General features: G+C 49.7%; 1 protein-coding gene across 11 annotated transcripts in view; it reads left to right on the top strand.

The window, feature by feature from the left end:
- Positions 1 to 22,790, top strand: part of NAV2 (neuron navigator 2) — a 799,971-nt gene that overhangs the window by 615,704 nt on the left and 161,477 nt on the right. For all 11 annotated transcript variants that reach the window (XR_009597822.1, XM_060403976.1, XM_060403975.1 and 8 more), the window contains 4 exons: positions 5,643 to 6,738; positions 11,696 to 11,808; positions 17,816 to 17,924; positions 20,275 to 20,664. Coding sequence is in view for 10 of the 11 variants with exons in the window: in XM_060403976.1 (XP_060259959.1) it covers positions 5,643 to 6,738; positions 11,696 to 11,808; positions 17,816 to 17,924; positions 20,275 to 20,664 (1,708 nt within the window). In the remaining variant the exon portion in view is untranslated. The remainder of the gene's footprint in view (positions 1 to 5,642; positions 6,739 to 11,695; positions 11,809 to 17,815; positions 17,925 to 20,274; positions 20,665 to 22,790) is intronic.

Genomic DNA, 22,790 nt, shown 5'->3' with positions numbered 1-22,790 from the left:
TCAGTAGTCTCAAACCTAAGACCATTATCCTTAGAATTACTTTTGGCTAAACAAAGACCTGATTATGTTCCTAGATCTGACCAATTCCCAGTAAAATGTCATGCGAAACAAATACATATAAATAATAAAGCTCTAAAGTAGCCATTTCAGATTAGTTTTAAACCTAGTCGATTTGGGGGCCTTCCACCCTGTGGCTCAAACGGTAAAGCATCTGCCTACAATGCAGGAGACCCGGGTTCAATCCCTGGGTTGGGAAGATCTCCTGAAGAAGGAAATGACAACCCACTCCAGTATTCTTGCCTGGGAAATCCCTTGGATGGAGGAGCCTGGTAGGGCTACAGTCCATGGGGTCGCAAAGAGTTGGACACAACTGAGTGACTTCACCTTCCTTTTGACTGATTGCATTTATCAAAAGAATAGATTGAGTATGAAATAAATATTTTAAAAATAGTTATTATATATTTTACATATAAAATAAGTATTTCTGATTTAATGGAACAGTGTTTCCCCAACTTTAGTCTTTCACAAACTTGCTGTGAGTTTTGCCAAATCAGTAAACCACCTGTGTTTTTATTTGTTTCATAGTTTCCTTAAATCAACTCAAATTAAATCTACATCTGAACCATCCCATGAAACTGTTGATTTATATGTGAACTGCTTGTCTTTTATGATATGCAGCAGATAAATAGGTAACTTTTAAAATATAAACATGTGTATCCATGTGACATCAGAAGTGTTCATCTCACCCCCTTCCGTGGACAACATACCATTGTTGGGAGAATACTGGTGGTCAGAGCATTTCTTTCGTGCTTTCCATCTTTCTCTCTTTAGAGTTATTAGAGAGAGAAGTGTTCTTAATTTTAAAGGATTCACCTTCTTTTCCCTCATTTGTCTTCCTGGAATACCAGATTTTAATTCACTAGCAGCTCATTCAAGGTTGAGTATTCCTTGGGCCTTTCCTGGAGGTCCGGTGGTCCAGGGCACAGGGGCGTGGGTTTGATGCCTGGTCAGGAAACTAAGATCCTGCATGCCACATGGCCAAAATAAATAAATAAAAGTTTGAGTATACCTTGACCCAGCCCATTTTCTGCATTTACTGGTAAGGGAAATGATTGAAGTTAAAGAAACACCTGTGTGCTATAGTACAGAGTAACCGTAGAACTTAGCAAGTGAACCTAGCTGCGTTCTTGGGGTCCAGCCTCTTCAGGCCTCTTGGAGACTCGCTGAGATTCAAATGGAAGCAGACCTGAAAGGACTCTAGAGAAAAGCTTACCTTCTTACAAATGGGGAGACGGAGGGGCAGAGTGGTATACCTCAGCTGGTATGCTGTATCCTTTGAGCTGGTATCACACTGGCCGCCTTGCCTGCCTCCCCAGGCCTCTCCTGCATTTATCTCACGCCCTCAGAAGCCTGGTGGGAATCACAGAAGCCTAGTGTTAGAAATGGCTGCTTTCCCACCTCAGCCAAGGTCTGAGATCACTGGTGTGATACCCCAGGAATGACAGAAATGTGTCCAGTCCACCTGCACAAGACCACTCATGACCTGGAGCCCCTTCACTGTTTGGGGGAAGAGATGGTGAAGGACAGGGCAGTCTGGCATCCTGCTGTGCACGGGGTCACAAAGAGTCGGACACGAGCGAGTGACTGAACAGCAACTGGCTGTGACCCAATTCTAAAGTATTGATGGTCTGGTGGTGCGCTGATGCCCGGGAGCCCTACCCAGGGGACTTCTGTTCTAGAAACCAGATTCAGAATCATCCCCACGGACTATCTCTTACAGCCATCATAAGCAGCCTTGAAATGTCCCCATGATCCTATAACAAGGGGAACCCAGGCAAAACGCCAAGTGGAAATTCTGAAGCTCTGAGTCCTAATCCTGAGTTTGGACTGAAAGGTTTTAATAAAACCCTAATGACTGATCACAAATTTTGAGTCTCTCTTGCCTTAAGTGTGACTTGCAAATGTCACAACTACTCACCAACAATGCAGAAACCATTTAGTATTTTCTATGCTCTGGCAGGCTTAGGGAAACAAGGATGAATGGGGGCAGGGAGTGGTCTCTGCTCTGGAAGGATTCACAGACCAGGGGAACAAGCCAACCCATAGTGCCTCCTCCATGAAGCTCTCCCAGACTCTCTGGGAGAATCAGGAGATCCCAATCTTTGGGTCTCCTGGGACCATGTACTGCCCTCTACAGCCTTGACATTGCTTCTGTGCTCTGTTTTGAGGTCTGGTACCTCTTTGAACAGTGAGTTCCTAAAGGGCAGAGGCTATATTCCCAGTGCCTGGTGTAAGTAGGTGGCCCTCCAAATGCTTTTATAAAAAGGGAAGTTTGGACAGTGTCCCGGGGAAGCAGAGTAGGTAAAAATACCAGGTGATGATGCAAACCGGGTAGTTCATTCAGCCTGAGGGTCTCAGGGAGCTTGACAAAGGACGAAGGCGTTTGAGCTGGGGTTTGAAAGACAAGAGTTTCTGGGAGCCATCTGGGGACAGCCTGGGAAGTGATTATGTATCCGTCATGCCTATGGCATGTGAGCCCCTTCTTGCACCTGACACCTTTCCTGAAGGAAACACATGTCTTTGATTGGCTTACACATTTCTCTTAGACAAGTCAGGTGTCTGGTTAACTCTGGATCAGTCCCTAACTGGTTAGTAACAACTGATTGCTAGCTGTGCATGTTAAGATTTAAAATTACACAGAAATGTTAGGCAGGGGCATTTCTTGTAAGAGCTTTGTAAGAGTTCCAGGGAATGTGTGGGAGCAGAGAAGTCACACGGATGCGTGTGCCTCTGCTCAGCAGGGAGTAGTTCTGAAACTTCTTTAGGAAAGAAGAGCAAACCTCTGATCCCAACTTGCTGTAGCTCCCATATGGACATTGTTGCAATCTCCCCACCCCATTCAAAGCCCCTTTTCTCTAGGACTTCTTTTCTGCCAAATGATAAAATGTATGTATTAATATATGAATTATCAGTTCCTCCCTGCTAGAGTGTGACATCCATGAAGGCAGGGATCTCGGTGTTGTCATTGATGTATCCCAGCGCCTAGAACAACATGTGGCATATACTAGGCACTCATTAAATTTGTTCTTAATTTTTAAAAACTAATTATTTTTGGCTGCTCTGAGTCTTCATCGTGACACATGGGCTCTTCATTGCTGTCCTCGGGCTTTCTCTTGTGGCAAACGGGGGCTACTCTCTATTGCTATGTGCGAGCTGCTCATTGCAGTGTCTTCTCATGTTGCGGAGCATGAACCCTGGGGCATGGGGGCTTCAGAAGTGCGGCAGGAGGGCTCTCTAGCTGTGGCTCAAGTTTAGTTGCCCCGCCGCATGTGGGATCATAGTTCCCAGACCATGGAGGGAACCCGTGTCCCCTGCATTGGCAGAGGCATTCTTAACTACTGGGCCACCAGGGATGACCCATCTTTGAATGTTGACATCAGTGAATTTACTGAATGTACGAATGAATGAATATTTCTGCCCCAGATCTGAGCCCAAGTAAAGGGAAGGACAGCGGTCCTGAGAGAGTGGAACTGGCGATTGGAGGGTCACTGCTGCCCTCCCAGGAGCTGGCCTCCATGGCATCGGTGCCTCCTGTCCAGTGGCTGGGCTGGTTTGTCCCCCACCATGGACATCGTGAATATACTCAAGCAGTAGGAGAGGTAGATGCCCTGAAGTCCGCTGGTCATCTAAGTGGCTGTCGTTTACACGTGTTCTTTATCGCGGGAGGTAGCTGGGATGCCGTCCCAAAGAGCACTGTGTCTCGAGACTTGAGTCCAAATCCCACCCTGGACCATCTCCAGTGGTGTGATGGAGGGTCAGTCGTTAGCCCTCTCCAAGCCTCAGTCTCCCCACTCGTCAGACGGGGGCAGTGAGCCCCTCTTCTCAGAGTGCCTAGCATGATACCTCCTGAGCCCAGGAGGCCCTCCATGAGCAGCGTGTCCCACCCGAGGAGACCCTCCTAGGGGCTGGTGGTGTGGGTGGGTTCCGCGAGCCTGTTTCCCAGCCAGTCCCCAGCTCTCCCCAGGAAAAGATCCAGCAATCCACCGTGCGTTTTGTAAGGGAGGATCGCACAGCAGCCCCCGCTCCAAACCTGAATCCCCGGGAAGTCAGGAAGATGTATGTGTTTTAAAACATTGGGAGGTCTGCGTTGGATCACCCCGGAGCTGCGGCTCCCCCCACCCCACCCCCCGGAGCAGTTGAGAGGGAAGGGAGGCCAGTTCGTCTGCTGGGAGTGCTCCCGGCTCGTGTCCCACAAGGGGCTGCCTTTGCTCGGCTTTGGCGGCCGTTGACTTTTAAATCATAAAAAGCCGCTCTTATATACAGTTTACTCTGCTGCTCAAAGGCGGTGGAACGTAGGTATTTAAAAAGGGGAAAAAAAAAAAAAAAGCAGAAGAAGCAGCCGTTAATCCCGCCAGGCTTCTGGGCACTGGAGCAGTTGCGGATGACAAAAGTTAATTAGAAACATGAGCAGTTTAACCGAAACCAGTTGTGACAGTCGGAAGGACAGCCTCTCGGGCTGGAGACGTTTTCCTAGGGAATCGTTGCGGGAGAAAGTGACTGTGGCCGGGTAAGTCGTGTCCCTGTGACTTTGCAAGGGTGGGGGACAGGCTCTTTGGGGGCCGAGGTGCTGCACCCTGTCTGCGCTGGGCAGGCGTGGTCGTGGGTGGGCGCGGGGATGGGCTCACAGCCGTGTCCCGGCCCCCTTCCCTCTGACAGCTGCCCCGACGTGGAGGATGGCGCTGTGTGGCTCTGCCTGCCGCCTGAGCAAGGCAGCTCTGGCGTTCAGGTCATCAATCTAGGCTGCCTCGGTGCCTAGCAGAGCGCCAGTTTGGAACCCGCCTGTCTCCAAATAATTCCAGTTCCAATTTGGAAATATTTTGAGGCTTTTCTGAGAAAAGGGGCTGGCTGGGGAACTACACCCTGTGTGCCAAGGGGGAAGCCTTGACTTTCAGATAACCTGCGAGTTTTCCTGCTGACGGTGAAGCCTCGTGCTCGGTTCATGCTCTTAAGCTCGAAAGCCTTTTTTTAAACTCCAGCCTGCATCACGTTTGTAACTCTTTAAAAAGTGCCAACATAGGGAAAACGCATAGGCTTTGATGGGATTTAGCAATTTCTGTGGGTAATTAGGTCTGTCAAGATTATGCTTGGTTTCTCTTTTTTCTGGATTTTTTGTGGAGGGGGGGAATCTGTTCTGTGTTAATGTCTCTGATACATTGTTTTCTTAAAGTTGGATAATCCTCCATTGTTTCCCTTTAGTTGGAAAACGGGGTTGGTTATGGGTTGAATCATTCAAGACAGGAGACATCTCTTGTACCATTCCCACACAATCACAGTGATGGTGTGGATTTTCGTTTGTTTTCCCGTGAAGTGTGTGCTTAATTGTGCCACATGCTTATGGATGTTAAGGTCGGTGTGCGTTCACATAGCATATGCCAAAATGTGGGGGGGGGGGGGGGGGAGGTGAACAGTGCCTGACGGAGCATAGGAGAAAGTCAAGGCGGAATTAAAATTGAGACAGGTGGTGGAGCTGCGTGGCATCCGGGTTGGAGCGATCGGCCGTGCAGCCGTGGCTGATGCCCCCTCGTGATGAGTGCAGGCCCATACGTGTAACTCGGGTCTCCCTCTCTTCCCCGTCTCCGCAGAGCCTTTGGCGAGCCCGGCGTCCTCCCACCCCGCAATGAGCGAAGATGCACCCGCCGCTTTGGAGGGAGGCGGCGGGTGTGGCCCTGCTAGCTGCGGCGCCTCCTCGGCCATCCCCCAGCCCAGCTCGGCCTCCAAGCCCTGGCGCAGCAAGTCGGTCAGCGCGAAGCACAGCGCCGCGGCCGCCACGCTCTCAGTCAAGCCGCCCACGCCCGAGCCCCCCCGGCCCGCCCCCGAAGCCCTGAAGCCGGCCCCCAACAATCAGAGGTCCATGCTGGAAAAGCTAAAACTGTTCAACAGCAAGGGAGCTTCCAAGGCGGGCGAGGGCCCGGGGTCGCGGGACACGAGCTGCGAGCGGCTGGAGATCCTGCCCAGCTTCGAGGAGAGCGAAGAGATGGAGGCGGGCGGCCGCCCGCTGTCAGCAGCCGGCCCCGCGTCCAACAGCCCCAAGATCGCCCTCAAGGGCATCGCCCAGAGGACTTTCAGCCGGGCGCTGACCAACAAGAAGAGCTCCCCGAAAGGCAGCGAGAAGGAAAAGGAGAAACAGCAGCGCGAGAAGGAGAAAAGCAAGGACCTCACCAAGAGAGCCTCCGTGACAGACAGGCCGGACCTCAAAGAGGGGGCGAGAGAAGACCCCAGCGGGGCCGCCCTGACCGAGATGCCCAAAAAGTCCTCCAAGATCGCCAGCTTCATCCCCAAAGGGGGGAAGCTCAACAGTGCCAAGAAGGAGGCCCCGGCCCCTTCCCACAGCGGGATACCAAAACCAGGGATGAAGAGCGTGCCCGGGAAATCCCCAAGTGCCCCCACGCCTTCCAAGGACGGGGAGCGAGCCCGGGGTGGGAAGCCGAGCTCGGGGCTCCCCCAGCAGAAGCCCCCGCTGGACGGCAGGCACTCCAGCTCCTCCTCCAGCCTGGCGTCCTCGGAAGGAAAAGGCCCCGGAGGGACCGGCCTGAACCACAGCATCAGCAGCCAGACTGTCAGTGCGGCCGTGGGGACCACCCAGACCACAGGAAGCAATACTGCCAGTGTCCAGCTACCTCAGCCCCAGCAGCAATACAGCCACCCCAACACTGCCACCGTGGCGCCTTTCCTGTACAGGTAGGAGCGGCTGCCCCCCTCCCCAGCCCTGCCCAGCCCTGGGCAAGGGGTCTTCAAGGGCAGGGGTCTTCCGGGAACATTGAGGCAGACAGTTCAGGGGCCCCGTGATCAGCTCCTGATAGAGACCTACGCAGTGTGCTTGAGGGACAGTTAATTCAGCGTGGCTGGGGCGTGGGGGTAGGTTAGAAAGCCTAAGAGTGGAAGGAAAATGTGAGTGATCCTGAGATGCGGAGGAGTGGCCCAGGAAGGCGGGGACCCAGGGGCTTGGCAGAAGCAGCCTGAACAATAGCTAGGAGGGTGGTTTGGTTTCACTTGACAGCCTCCAAGGTCAGTCCTAAAGCATCCTGAATGTGCTTTAAACGATGAAACACAAAACCACCTTGCTGAGCAACTGAGACTTCTCACAGAGAGGCTCATCTTGAACTTCCAGAACCTCATGGTTTGTTACCCTATTGCATGTATTTTTCTTCTTTTCTTCTAAAAAATTTTTTTTATTTTTATTTTTTGGCCACACTGTGTGGATTGCGGGTTCCCCAACCAGGGATTAAATCCAGGCCACAGCCGTGAAAGCCCGGAATTCTAACCACTAGGCAGCCAGGGAACTCAAATATTTTTTCAGTCCCTGCTATGTGCTGGGATTTTTCAGAGGGGAGAACAGGATGAGGAAGAAGGGTAACCATAAGGAAGGATTAGTTCTAGAAGAACCAGAGAGCCTGAGTTGTATTTTGGTGGCAAGCCTGAATGTTCCCACTGCCAGTCCCTCTGCCTGCCTCTGATGGCACATGCAGGGGACCACAGGGGGCCACGGGGAGCCCGGTGCTACTGTGCTGGGCGGTTGTGGCCTGTGAGAGCCTCTGGTCACACCACACACCTGGACAGGTTGGGGGACATCGTCTCTGTATGATGCTTGATTCTTGCGATGAGTCCTGTCTGGGCAGATGGAAGGCAGGCAGGCAGGCAGGCAGGCAGGCAGACAGACAGACAGATACACACACACACACACACACACACACACGCACACACGCACACACGCACACACGCTACCCAGCTTATACACACACACAGATGCATCCATATGGTGAGTGCACATCACGGACAGTCACACGTAAATAAGGAGGCAGGCAGGCAGGCAGGCAGACAGACAGACAGACACACACACACACACACACACACACACACACGCTACCCAGCTTATACACACACACAGATGCATCCATATGGTGAGTGCACATCACGGACAGTCACACGTAAATAAGGACCCAAGTACACATTCATAGATGAAATGTGAATGCACCTATGCACGTATCCACACGTGTGTTCACATACCTGTTCATATGCACAGACTCGCGCCCATGCTTTCCGCTTCCTCAGCCTGCATGCTTCCCCAGTGAATTAGATGTTTCCTCTCTCTGCCTGAGGTGAGTTCCAGTTCTGTTTCCATTCCCGCCAAGAGTTGATAGGAAGACTGGTTCAAGCGACTGAGTGCGGAGTCAAGCCCACAGCATCCAGCCTTTGAGGGAAGGTCAGGCTTCTGGGGAGAAGCTCTTTCCTTTTCCTTGTTCACTCTCCCCTTCAGGGAGGGTCACACCAGATCTTTTTAAATGGGAGGTGGTCATCTTTGTATTAAATCATCAGCTCAGCTAATAGTCCTGAGAAGGGTGCCAAAACTTAGATACTGCTTCAGCGCTGGTCTCCATGCTCAACTTTTTATACAACTGTTTTCTGAACCATGGAAGCAACTGAATTGCTTGCCGTGAAATTTTTATTATTGTAGTCATGTGGATAGTCTTAACGTCAGGCATATTCAGGCTGCTATTCCCAGATTTTTGATTTGCATTTTCAGAATTAAAATATGTGACAGTCTGATCATGGTCAATTCCACTCTCCCCCGCTTTTTTTTTCTGGCTGTAATCATTTGAAAGATTCTAAACATTTAAGCTCTTTTTTTTTTTTTTTGATATTTCAAGATTTTTCTATGAGTGGAAAAGCTCTTAATGGTAAAGAGCTAAAGTCCAACAGATGGGAGGGAGAAAGCATCCCATGTGTTGAACTGCTCTCTAGTGTTTGTGTTCAGCCCGAGTGATGTCCTTGTTCCTCCTCTGAGGTGTCTTTCCTCTGGTGAGCCCGGCAGGCTGGAGAGAAGAGCCCTGTTGCCTAACTTGGTCTTTTGTTCACTTGTGCGTCCCTGTGTGGCCTTGGGACCTGGCTGCAGGCACCGCTGCTGAGCGTGCACCACGTGTGTGCAGAAACCCAGATCACTGGATCCTTCTCACAGCTCCACGAGCTGGCTTCCTTTTTTATCCCCATTCTTCCGATAAGCAAACTGAGGCCTAGAATAATTAAATAACTTGCTCTACGTCAAAGAGCTGGTAGTCAGAAGAGCCCGTGCTTATAGCCAAGTCTCTCTACCTAGAGGGACCAAGTGCTTAACCATGAAATAGTCTTGACTCTAAGTCACTGCCTCATGCTGAGCCTCATCTATAAATTGAGGAGCCAGGACTAGATCAGAGGATTCTTAGAAAGTGGCTTAGACTCCATTTATGCTCCAGGTTTCTCTCTCTCAAGTTTACAGCTCACTGTTTATTATTTAACAGTGCTCCTCCTAGAACCTCTCATGTTAGTGATGTTACCAAAAGAAAAAGGAAAATAAACCATTTTTTTTAGAAAGATCACTCGGAATGAACTATAGTTACCAGTTCATAAGACACACTGGACACCTCTGTTGCTTAATACTTCGCTAAGTGCTTTCGTGTGGTTTCACCTGTGAGTTTTGTAGCAGCTGGGAGAGGTGGCTGTTGTAATCCCATGTCCAGATAAGGGTCCAGCCTCTCTCCAAGGTGCAGTGATTTACTGAGATGTATGTGGCTATCAAGTAATAGACGGCAGACTCCACCCAGCTCAATGTTCAGACCTCCAAGTCCAATGGTCCTTCTCTCACCCAGAATCTTTCTAGACTTAAAAACTCATTTATCCATTCATCACACCCTACCTGAGTGCCTGCTTAGCATATGAATTGGAGCAGAGTGTTCTTAAATGCCCACTCAAAAGAGCCAGTCTTAGCCTTCAGAGAGCTCGTAATCTAGTGGAGGAAAGGTTTATTAATTAGATCTTACTGTAATAAGTAGACATCAGGAGAACAAAAACGCACAAGAGGTGGAGCCATCCACTGGCCAAGAATTGGGGAAAGTTTCCAAACCAAGATGGCATGGGGATGTGCCTTCAGGGCAGCTCAGGAGCAAACTAAGGAAGAAAGAGGAAAAGAGCCTTCATTCAAAGGCACAGTCACTACAAAGACAAAATTGTGAAGGGCTGGGTATGAGCTGGGACTGGAGAGAAGCCGCATGTGGGTGGAGCATAGGGCGGGTCCGTGTGTTATGGCAGGAGCGCCAGGAGACGGGCTGGAAATGAAGGAGGAAGAATCCTGTGATGTAGGGCGTCTTCTATCACAATAGGGACTTTAGATCTTATTCTGCGGGCAACGGAAAACCATTAGAAGCCTTTAATCAAAAGATGAAAGGTCACATCAGGGCCACCAAGGTCAGTGGAGAGCAGAATGGGGAGTGGACAAGACCTGGAAACAGTCTGAAACAGAGATCACGGTTCAGGTGCCTGCTTGGGTCCGCAAAGGTGATACCACAGTGGTAGCACCCTGAGCGGTTCAGGGTGAACGGGACTCCAGGAAAGGTAACCTCGCGCCTCCCCAGAGGGGACCGCCACCACTTTTCACCAGCAGGTGGCGCCCTGCAAGAAAGTGAGCTCAGTCCTTCCAGACTTGTTTTTACTGAGAAAGGGACAGAAATCCAGAGTTTTTTGGTGACCTCTCTCCAGTTTTAAATGTGGACGTGAATTCAAAAGCTTTGAAAGGTACTAGGCAGACCAGTAAGAATCATCCATGGGCTGGTTTCTATACCAGGCTGTCATCTGTAAGTTCTATGGCTGGAGGCAATATACCTGTTCACCGGCCTGGGCAGAGATGGCGAAAGCTTGGATTCTGGTCAAAGGACGGAGAGGAACACAGAAAGCACGGAAATCCTTTAAATTCAGAGATGATGGGAATGGGGAACCGATGGCGTCAATAGGAAGGCAAAGGTGGGGGGGAGTGTAGATGGATGATGTGGGCTTATCGGTGCACCCCCCCACAGTCTGTTTCAGGCAATCACTTTTTCATAGAGAGTGAAATCTGGTTGAATTAGCTGAGGATGCCGATGAATGAATAACATTACGCCCAGGGTTATGTATCCGAATGTAATCATATTTGCCTGGCACGCCTGAATAAGCAGAGGTAATTGTGGCTAGAGCACACTGCTTGATTGTCTCGATTTGCTTGACAAATAAGGGCATGGAGAAGGTTTGGGGAAGTACAGATTTCAGTCAAGTGTTGAAATAATGATCAGTGAGACCTTTCATCTCAGGAGATCTGAGCTCTGAATCAGACCTGGAGGGCAAACACACCTGCTTGGCACCCACTCCTGGCCGGTTGTACAGTCACCTCTCCAGAGACAGCCGTGTCAGGAGGATCTGGGCGGTGGGTGGGGGGGTTGGCGCACGGGGCTGCCAGTGGAATCATCTTCATGCTTGGCTTGCTGGCATCGCTGGTTACTTAGAACTGGCTCTTTGGCACAGGTTAAATGATCCAAACCGCCGGGTACTTGCCAGCCTTTGGCTGGCTAGATCCAGCTCCCCATAGGGGACGCAGAAACGCGTTCCCCAGTGAAGGACAGCAGACCCTCCATTTGGGTGATGAATATTTCACCTTTTACACTTCGGTGGCTCTTCTCTGTTTCTGGGACATCGCTCCTCGTGCACCGATGAATTATTTAGAGTGTCTGCTGGTGTGCTCTGTTCTAAAGCTTCTCACCAAGGGAGGGGCTCACGGGGGTTGTGATTGGAGCACAGTGGTCCAGACGGGATAGTTACCGCTTGTGACAAGTATGTCTGCCCTGGTTTGTGTGTGAAGGTCCCAGACAGACACCGAAGGGAATGTTACCGCCGAGTCCAGCTCAGGGTGTGTGACCACGGAGCCCAGCCACTACACCAAGAGTGGACAGCCCGCCCTAGAGGAACTCACTGGTGAGTACGGAGCCCTGGAACTTCCCTGTCTCTGGGAGATGAGGCCTCCCAAGCCACCGCCGCTGGAAGGGCCGAACCCAGCTGGTCGTGAACCTGCTTCACTCTTGCTTTGATTGATGAGCCAAACTGATTTTCCGTCTTCCTGCTACCTCTTTTTTTCCCCTCTTCTCTCTCTCACAGTCTATTCCCTCCTTCCCAGACTGTAAAAAGTCTTTAACTGTTGGTAAATTCTGCTTTAAGCCATACTCTACCCCACTCACGTAGGGGCTCTGGGCTTGGAACACTTTACCTTGAATCGCCTTTATTCACTCTTCAGATAGAGTTGCTTTCCAAAAAGAGTTAGAACTCTAAAATGTATTGCCTTTTTTCAAATTTCCTTTCTAGAAGCACTGATTGAAAATTGTTCTGAGCGTCCTCAGACAGTTGGAAAGAAGATTTCAGCATATTTCTTTTACCAAAAACAAAAGTCTAAATTTTATTTAAATGTAACCTAGACAAGGAGCGGCTTCCCTGATCATTCAGATGGTGTTAAGGAATCTGCCTGCAGTGTGCGAGCCTGGGGTTTGATCCCCAGTTCGGGAAGATCCCCTGGAGAAGGGAATGGCAACCCACTCCAGTATTCTTGCTTTGAGAATTCGATGGACAGAGGAGCCTGGCGGGCTACAGTCCATAGGGTCACAAAGAGTCGGACACAACTGAGCAGCTAACATTTTCACTAGACAGGAATGATGATTAAAGGATGTCATGTCATATAAAAACGTAAAATCTGCAATTGTCATACAGTTAGTTCCACGAATGTTTATTAGCGTTACACTGTCACAGTGTTCATTTAAAGAAACAGAAGTAGCATCAGAATTGAATTCCTGCTGCAGTGCATTCTGGGCCACCGCTTTCTCTCTGCCCATCCCTGTTGCCAGCTCTGTGCCCTGGGTCCCAGCAACTTCTAATCAGAGACGTGAGTGGCAAGCCACATATTGAGCAGTGGCTGTGTTAGTCTTTGCATATCATACCACTTCCCGGGTTGGGTTAAAAACTGAATCCATGTTTAAAATCCATTCATTAGACTAAGTATCCATGACCCCACCATTTTAATAGCTACGGTACTGCGGTGGAGTTGGTATGCAGCCCATATGATCGCCTCGTCCACCTATTTGACCGTTAACTCTGAGTGTTCATTTCAGAGGATCTGAGAGGTTTAGCTCTTTCCCTCTGGCTCTGCTGGCCGGGCATGTTGAGGAGACAGAGAAGTTTCCAGCCGTTTGTAAGTGATCCATCTTGCAGTGGTTTGGGGCTCCACATTTGGGATTGATTTTACGTTTCCTTCTCTCTCAGGTTTTAGCTCCCTTGCATGTGAGAACCTGGATGGTGCAGGAAAAGGGTCAGCTCTCAGGAGAAGGGTATGGAGGTTAATGACTACTCAGGTCTCCATACACATTCCAGATCATGTTCATGTGTGCACACATCAAAAGAGCCAGGCCAGTGATTCAGCAGCTGGCATGGGTCAGACGTGTGTCTTGTGGAGGAGTATGGATTCATGTCAGACCCAGGGGCTCAGTGAAATTTACATCTGAGAAGTGAAGGCGGCAGCCGGAGAACATTCCACATAACACTTAAATTTCAGAGGGACAGATGGCAGCTGTGATCTTTTCAGTCCTTTTTCTTTTTCTCCCCATGTCTCCTGTGCATCAGGACAGCAACCAAGTGAGAGCTCAGAAAGCCTGAGATGCTGTCTGTGGGTTTGGGGACCAGAACTGTTGCAGCCAGTCATGGCTAATCAAGCGCTCTTGGGTGTGAAGTCAAAGGGTTTTAGTTGCTAAGGACACTTTGTGAATCAGGATGCCGTGTCTTTACATTTAAGCAGTGAAACTCACGTGTGGCTGTGTCGTGTGTGTGAATAGTTTTGTGGAGACACTACACAGTAGCACGTGTGTATGAGGTTGAATTCAGCTTATCTACAGCCAGTCCCTTGAAATGACTACAAATGTGTGTGTCTAGGAGTTGCCATTTATGAGACTCTTTGATCTATTGCTTAGTTCTTTCCCCTTACTTATGCAAGTAGGTGGGTTGTCCCATGGTGCTCTGCCATTCACACAGTTACAGGTGAGATAGGCATCTTGGGTCATAACGTTAGGAGGAACCACATCCACTTATTATCCAGTCCACGAAGCCCTTCTGTCATTCACTGATGAGTTGTCTTTCAGCCTCTGCTGGAATACTTCTTGTGATGGAAAAGCTATTCCTTCACGAGACAGCCCTTCCATACCTAGTTGGCTTTGCCTGGTAATGGAGTCTTATCCTTCCATCTCTAAATCACTGGACATAATCCAGCCGCCTGAAGCTCACAGACAGTTTCCATTCTTTTCCTGCAGCAGCGTGTCCCCTAGCCTCCCTCTTCCAAGTAAAACCTCCCAGTCCCATCCGTGTTCCTCATGTTAACACCCTGCCATCCTCACATCTGCTCTGTGTGATCAGAATGTGCAGTTCTCTCCATCGTAGCGCCTGGCTTGCGGGGGGATTGCCCTGGGCAGGTGAGGAGAGTCACGGGTAGACATGGAATGGTTCATAGTAGATGGGTTTCATGGGCCCAGTCATTTGCCCTGGGGCACGCCGTGTGTTTGTTTTGTTCAGACAATGAGTTGGGATGGAGATCTTACACTGAGCCCATCTTCCAGCATGCAGAATGGGCAGTTTAGAACATCAACACCTGAGCGAGGCAGGTGGATTACTAGTCTGTGCTTCTACATTGCCCTTGGAATCTTTGAGGGGAGCATATATTTCCCAGTGGGACTCCTCGGAGGAAACAGCGCATTCAGATTCAATGAGCCCTACATTTAAGCAGTGAAACTCACGTGTGTGGCTGTATCATGTGTGTGTGAATAATTTTATGGAGACACTACATAGTAGCTTGTAAGTATGAGGTTGAATCCAGCTTATCTACAGCCAGTATTTGGGGATGGACGTTTATGGGACTATTTGATCAGTTGCTTAGGGATATCACGTGTCATCTCATCTGATCCTTCTAACCTAAGGGAAGGGCTTTTATCCCCATTTTACAGATGACATTCAGAGAGGATAAGTGATTTGTCCAAGGTCAAGTGGCTAATAAGTGGCAATGCCGCTGTGCAAACCTTTATCTGTTGGAGTGCAAAATCTATCCTTTCTCTTTCACCCTATACTGACCAAACATTTTTGGGGCAATAAATATTTCTTGAACATATCTAGATTTGTGTGGGGGTTACCAAGAACAAAGGTGAGTTACCACTCTGTGTCAAAGACCTTTGACTTAGGAGACTTAACCCAGGCAAATGTGTCGTTAAGACGTCATTAGAGACGTGGACATGTACAGACCTAACTCGGAGACGTTGCCAGTTTGGTTCCAGACCACTGCGATGAAGTAAAGATTGCAAGAAGGCAAGTCTCGCAGATTTTTCTGGTTTTCCAGTGCACTTCTCTGGTGGAGCAGAGGGTTTAGAACCCACCTGCCAATGCAGGAGATGTAGGTTCAATACCAGGCATGATGCCCCGGAGAAGGAAATGGCTACCCACTCTAGTGTTCTTGCCTGGGAAATCCCATGGACAGAACTGCCTGGCTGGCCACCGTCCACAGGGTCGCAAAAGGGTCAGACGCAACTGAGCGACTAAACAGCAGCTCATGAAAAGCTGTGTTTCCCCTGTATTGCAGTCTATTAAGTATGCAGTAACATGAGGTCTGAAAAAACAACGTACTATTTTGAACAACGTACTTAATTGAAAAATACTTCATTGCTAAAAAAATGCCAACCATTGTTTGAACCTTCAATGAGTCATAGTCTTTTTTGCTGGTGGAGGGTTGGAAATATTGGCAGAATCACCAAAGCATGACACAGAGTGAGCGAGTGCCGTTCGAAAAACAGTGCCGACAGACGCGGTCGAAGCAGGGTTGCCACAAACCTTCAATCTGTAAAGATCACAAATATCAGCAAAGCACAACAGGACAAGGTGTGCCTGTGAATATAGTTATTATACTGTTGTGCATGATTAAGTTAATTAATGAAGGTAATTTGAAAACTGGTGCCTAGACCTAGCTTCATAATAAATATTCCCTGAAGGGCCTAGAGCCATCCAAAAGATCAGTACCTTTTTTTGGCCGCCTTTACACAGATAAAATGTGGCCAAACTGGCAGTGAAAGATATTTAATTGATGGCCCTGTGGATAGATGCAATTACATTCCTCCAAAGCCATTAGGGGAACGTAAAGTAGACATTCATCACTGCTTTCGTTTAAAAACATGGACGTTCGTATGTACTTGAAAGAACTGGGTGGGAAATGCAGGTCTGACTACTCTTCAGATAAGGGAAAAATGCCTTTCAAATTTCTCTTGGTTAGGAGTGGGGAGAAAATTGAAAACACTGACGTTTTCAAGGCCAGAGAGTTTGCTATAGCAAGTTTCTTCCATAGAATCAATCATTGAATCTAGCCTCCAGGCATCACTGTGTTGAGAATAACCTAAGAAGTGGTCATCTGTCTCAGAAGGAGAGTTAATTCCATGCCTTTTCTTAGCTGCCTGTTGCCCTGTTACTGACACTTGCTGGCGTCTGCGGTAAATCCCGCTTGCTGTTGCCCATGTGTACCGTATTCTGTATGGAGCTTAATTTAGAAATATTGCTTAGTAGTCATCAGCTTTAAAAGACCCTTGATGGTGGTCTTCTCAGCTCTCCTGAAATTTCTCTGAGGGAAACATGTGTGGCTCCTCTCATCACTATTGTAGTTTTTCAGCTTTTCTTCTCCCCCCATAAGCCCAAACAAGGCAGAATGGCCAGATACCCCCAGGCCGAGGCTCCTCTGAGAGGGGATGTGGCTTCCTAGCTTGTATGTGGCGTCTTTCTCCTGGGATGTTTGTGCCAGCCTCGCCTCTCCAGACCAGTGGAGAGGTGGGAATTGTTGGGAGCATTTAGTGGGAAATGTTGCCCAGGAATGAAAGTCCCTTGTCCCCCAGAGAGAAGCCTGGCTCTTCTCGAACGTTCCCCACTCGGCAGCACCAGCTGGCATGATCGGGTGCTTTTGGTGGGCGCTGCACTTCGGGCTCTTCATTTAGTCCTGCGACAGTCTTTTGAGACCAGCTCTGTCACTGTCTTCGATTAGGACCGTGGCATCTGAAGAGCGGAGAGGGTCAGCACCTTCCTTGTGACCACTCAGCCAGGGAGGAGAGGAGCCGGAATTCGAGATGGCATAACAAATCGGGCCAAGAAGGCAAACCTCTCTCTGTAGAAATATTAATGATCAATAGGTGCAAATCTTTTAGCCACTACAGATGAGCTGTCTATAACGTTGCATCAGGGCTTCCTCGGCGGCTCAGTGCTAAAGAATCTGCCTGCCAATGCAAGAGACACGGGTTTGATCCCTTCCCAGAGGAAGATTCCACATGCCTTGGAGCAACGAAGCCCAGGAACCACAGCTACTGAAGCCTGTGCGCCACGATAAGAGAAGGCACAGCAGTGAGAAGCCTGCAGAGCACAAGAGAGTGGCCCCTGCTCACCACAACTAGAGAAAGCCTGAGCCGCAGCGAAAACACGGCACAGCCAAAAATACGTAAATAAGTAAAGTAGTGTTGGGTCAGTAGATAGCAGCACCTGTCTATGGAGGAGAAGGCAAAAGGCCTTTCCCACTTCCGTGTGGTTGGAAAATAATTCCTGGGCAGGGCTCAGACCTAACGTGTGTCTGTCTTTATGGGAGACAGTGTGGAAATGTGTTTACTGTCTCAGACTCTGTCTTTGTCTCACAAGCTAGACCTCACCTATTGCTGGAGGGACCTGCAGGGAGAAGACAGACTTCTCTATTTAGGTTTAGTGCCTTCCTTTGGGTATTCCTCCATCCATCCATTCATTCACTCTCAAATCCTTCTTGCGGATGTGTGATGAGCCAGGTCCCAAGCAGGCAGCATGCTTATGGTCTTGGACACGACTGCTGTTCCCATGAATCTCCCCATGTACCTGAGAACTTAAACAGTCTTCACCTTTGTCTCTCCAGGGGAGGACCCCGAGGCTCGGCGACTGCGGACGGTGAAGAATATTGCCGATCTGCGGCAGAATTTGGAGGAGACCATGTCCAGTTTACGGGGAACTCAGGTTACACACAGGTACGTGGAGCGTGAATCACTTCCCTGAATCAGCTGGTAACGTGATTATCACATGGCTGCTCCTGCCATGGTGTGTTCCCGCCCTACCCACATACGTGATTTAGTTAATAATGGAATAAATAACCTGGATTGCCAATGTGCTGAAATTCACTGAGCACACCAGATGGCGTGCAGAAGTGTCAGGAGCAAAAATCCGTAGAGACAAATTCCTTCCCAAAGCAGAAGGTTGCTCAGTCCATTCCACAGAGGATGTGGCCGACCAGCTGCACTGAAATTTCCCTTTGCTTGCATTTTCCAAAATGATATTGGGCTGTTAAAATGAGCAGGTGAACTGTACTTGACCTGTGTGATAAAATGACTAACTCGCATTCCTGCCCTCTCTTCTGATCCCCAGCACTCTGTAATGTTGTTAGTCATGCACGTGTATAAAACACGTACGGAAATATTTATAAAAACGGAGGATCATGTTTAAACCACGGTTTCGTTGGATGAACTCTAGGATTACACTGGAAACATTTATCAGCTTCTTTTCATGGTTGAGTGAGAAGGTGAAGAGGATGCAGCCCTGGGCATCCTTCATGATTTGGGCAGAACCAGGTTTTACGGTTTGTGTTTGGCCTTGATGATCTAGGTAAAGGCCTAGTTACCCCTGTGAGCTCCCAGGTCAGAGAGGTCTCCTTTGCTTCTCCAGTTTCAGTCTTTTTGATAAATGAACACAGCAGGAGATTGCTGGGCTCCCCCTCTGCCTGTAGCTTTGGCAGAACAGGGTTAAGCACCGTGGGTTCTTAAAGAAGACCGGGGCCTAAACCTTGCGTGCATGTGAAGTCGCTTCTGTCTTGTCCGACTCTTTGCTGCCCCAGGGACTATAGCCCACCAGGCTCCGCTGTCCATGGAATTCTCTAGGAAAGAATACTGCAGTGGGTTGCCATGCCCTCCTCCAGGGGGTCTTCCTGACCAGGGATCGAACCCACATCTCTTATGTCTCCTGAAATAGCAGGCAGGTTCTTTACCACTACTGCCAGCTGGAAAGCTCACCTAAATCTTAGGGGTTCCTAGGATGAGATGAGTCAGGCAGGCTGCTTCCTGGATCGGAGGGAAACAAAAGCAGCCGAGGCACCTAATCGGTTCCTTTCAGAGGCAAGTACCCTGGGTGGGATGGTGCTGGCCTGGAGCCCGGTGCTGGACTGCCCCTCTGTGATGAGATAAGTTACCTCCCTCCTTCCACCATCACTGAAACTGACTTAAAGTCGGTTCCAGCAGTTTGGTGGATTTCTTGGCTCAGGCTAAGATAGTGATCATGAGAGGAGGGAAAGCGTCCATGCTTTGTCCTGCAGGAAAGACTCTCACTATCTCTGCTTAGTTAACACATTATTGACTGGGGGAGTTTTGCAGAAACCAGCACCTGTGGCCAGTGATTTGTTACATCAGTGAATATCGAAACACTCCCATCAATAACGTTCGAGTAACAAAAGACGTATTAATACCTCTCTGGTCAATAAGTTGTTAAGAGACCTCTGTGTTTCTCATCTTGATGGTATGGCAAGACCTGGGATGAGCTCAGTCTCCTGGCAGATTCAGACCTAGCTAGTTTCACCAGCCCAGGCATTCATCTTTCATTTCTGATCTTTTGCCCCCAAAGTTTAATTGTCATTTTGGACAAAAGAGGAGAGAAGCAAATGTGTGGGGAAAATGCATGTTACAGAGTGAGAAAATCAGGGCCCTCCCCACCTGCTTAGTCTGGAGAGAGCTGAGGATGTGAACTGTCTTAGGACCCCCGGGAAGGATGGGCACCTCCCGCCTTTAGGAAGGAAGAGATGAAAGGCAGCATCCAAGGACAAGCAGGCAGGCGCTATATCCCGTCGTTATCAGTCCAGCATTGTCTACTTCCCTTCCTGGGTTACAAAGAAGACTAGTTAAGATCATTTCTTTAAAGTAACCGGGGGACTGCCCTGGTGGTCCAGGGGCTAAGACTCCTTGCTGCCAATGCAGGGGGCTCAGGAAACTCGATTCCACATGGCGCAACTAAAGATCCCTCGTGCTGCAACTGAGACTGGGCACCGGCAACTAAGTGACTAAAAGCAGATGTTAAAGATGAGGCAGCTGGTGGTGGGTATCTTGCACCATGTTTCAGGGGAAGAGTCCCCACTGGGCTTTCCGCAGTGTCACTCAGGCATGCAGCTTCATCTTTTCATTTTTAACAGCAGAGCTAACACTGGGTGGCACGTTGGTACCTTTTGATCCTGTTTTGTATATGGGAAGTATTTTATAGTTCTAGAAAAGAAAGAGGATGTAAACGCAAAGGCCGCTGGGCACATCGGGGTCTCACACAAGGCCGGTTTTATGTCTCTAGCACGTTGGAAACCACGTTTGGCACCAACGTCACCACGGAGATCAGCGGGCGCAGTATCCTCAGCTTGACGGGCAGGCCCGCTCCCCTGGCCTGGAGGCTCGGCCAGTCCAGCCCCCGGCTGCAGGCGGGAGATGCCCCCTCGATGGGCAACGGCTACCCTCCCCGGGCCAACGCCAGCCGCTTCATCAACACCGAGTCGGGCCGCTATGTGTACTCTGCCCCCCTGCGGAGGCAGCTCGCCTCCAGGGGCAGCAGCATCTGCCACGTGGACGTCTCGGACAAGGCGGGAGATGAGATGGACCTGGAGGCCGTCAGCATGGATGCGCCTGGCTACATGAGCGACGGGGACGTGCTGAGCAAGAACATGCGGGCGGACGACATCACCAGCGGGTGAGTACCTGGGCCGCTGCTCTTCTCATGGAGTGGCGGCCTGGCACCTACCTTCTCTTCTGCGGGACTTCCTCATGTTCTCTGGAGTGAGCTGTTCGTCACTCAGTCGTGTCTGACTCTTTGTGACCCCATGGACAGTAGCCCACCGGGCTCCTCTGTCTATGGTGTTCTCCAGGCAAGAATACTGGAATGGGTTGCCATTTCCTTCGCCAGGGGATCTTCCTGAAACAGGGATCGAACCCGGGTCTCCTGCACTGCAGGCAGATTCTTTACCTTCTGAGACACCAGGGAAGCCCAACATTCTCTGGGAGAGAGCAAACTGCTTTCCTCATGTTCTGTCCATGCGGAAGGCTGTGTGCTGTGGAGGGGAGCCTTCTGGGCCGAGAGGCGCACGACCTGGGCTGCAGTCCAGGCCTGGCAGTAACTCGCTGGGCAGTCCCAGCCAGGCTCCGCCAGCAGCCAGAGTGACACTCGACGGCAAACCCCGTGGGTAGAATCCAGACCCCTGAGCCTGGTGGATCTGGCCCTCCCCTGCCTCTGAGGGCTGGTTGTTCTCCATTCTCCTTGCTTCTGCTCCTGCGGCTGGTTTTCATGTTCCTGTCTCATCGAGCTTCCCTGCCTCAGGGCCTTTGCACTGTTTCTCTGCCTCAGTCCTTTCGCCCAGATCTCTATACTGGTTCCTTCTGGCTGCTCTGCCGCATCTCTTTGAAGGGTCCTCCTTGACCCTTCAACTTCAAGTCCTATATGTGACCTGTCCCAGGCCTGTTCTCCTTCACTGTATTTATACTCATTTGGAAGCTTATCAGTGTTGAAATTACCCTGGGTATGTGTTTCACTCACTCGTGTCTGGTTCTTTGCGACCCCGTGGGGTGTAGCCCACCAGGCTCCTCCGTCCGTGTGATTATTCTGCGAATGGGTTGGTATTTTATTGTCTCTCCTGCTCCTGCTTACAGTGGTAAGTGCCAAGGTGCAGCAGGGCAATCGGCTTGCCCACCACTGAATCCCCAGTGCCTCGTACATGCAGGAGTGTATAAACTTTGCTGAGCTGGTGAGCACGTGGTGGCATGGATGAAGGAGCAAGCCCAGCCTCCCTGTAACATGCGAAAATAAGGGGAGCGATGAGATGATGTCTGAGCTGGGCCGTGACCCTGTGTGGCCCGAGGCTTGGCTTCCTGCGTTTGACCCACTTGCAGATCCCTGGGGAAGCTGAACAAGTATCCGTTTACCCTACTTGCCCATGATCCCTTCATCTGTTAATCTAGCTTGCCCAGAAGTCCTTCAAGATCTTTCCCTCCTCTAACATTCTAACAGGTAAAATTACAGGTGATAAAAATCAGGCCTGAGGATCATGCCGTTCATTTTCCTGAATGTAGTGATCAAGAACCCCGTGGGTGGGTCAGTATGTTCTTAATATAGCTCATTCTCCCACTGTGTGCCAGGCATTGTGCTAGGTGCTTTATATATATTATCTTCTTCCCGCACAGCAGTCCTTTGAAGTAGGCAATATCAAACATCCCCATCTTAAGGAGGAGTAAACTGAGGCTCCGGAAGGTTAAATCACTTGCCCAAGTTGAGTAGTTAAGAGGCAGGGCTCAGAGCTAGTGCTCCTGAACACAGCTCCTTAACCAGTATACCGGCCCACCTTCTCTAGGATTTCACTGCTGTGTTGAAATAGCACAGCTACTTGAGTTTCTTTCAGAATTGATTTGCTTAGTTCTACCTGTCTGTCCAGAAGTGTTCTTTTATTTTAAAGCTTAGAGATAGGAGTACTTTGGCTTTCTGCCTGTTATTTTTAGAACCATCCCATGGTGAAATCTTGGAAGACAGGCGCCACCAAACTCTTATTTAGAGTGCAACAGCTTTCTGCTCCCCTCATAGCTGGGAAAGTTAGTGGTAGATCAAATGATTCCGGTAACTTAGAGCGTCATTTTGTGTCTCTAGTTTAACGTGAACATGAAACCAGTGCGTGCGTGCATGCATGCTAAGTCATTTCAGTCGTGTGCAGCTTCAATCCTGTGGACCGTAGCCCGCCAGCCTCCTCTGTCCACGGGATTTTTCAGACAAGAATACTAGAGTGTGTTAGCATGCGCTCCTCCAGCGGGATCTTCCCAACCCAGGGCTTGACC

Source organism: Ovis aries, chromosome 21 (genome assembly GCF_016772045.2).
Source record: "Ovis aries strain OAR_USU_Benz2616 breed Rambouillet chromosome 21, ARS-UI_Ramb_v3.0, whole genome shotgun sequence".
NCBI classification, from domain to species: domain Eukaryota; kingdom Metazoa; phylum Chordata; class Mammalia; order Artiodactyla; family Bovidae; genus Ovis; species Ovis aries.
The sequence above is the reverse complement of the archived record's forward strand: the minus strand, read 5'-3'. Positions and strand labels throughout refer to the sequence as shown.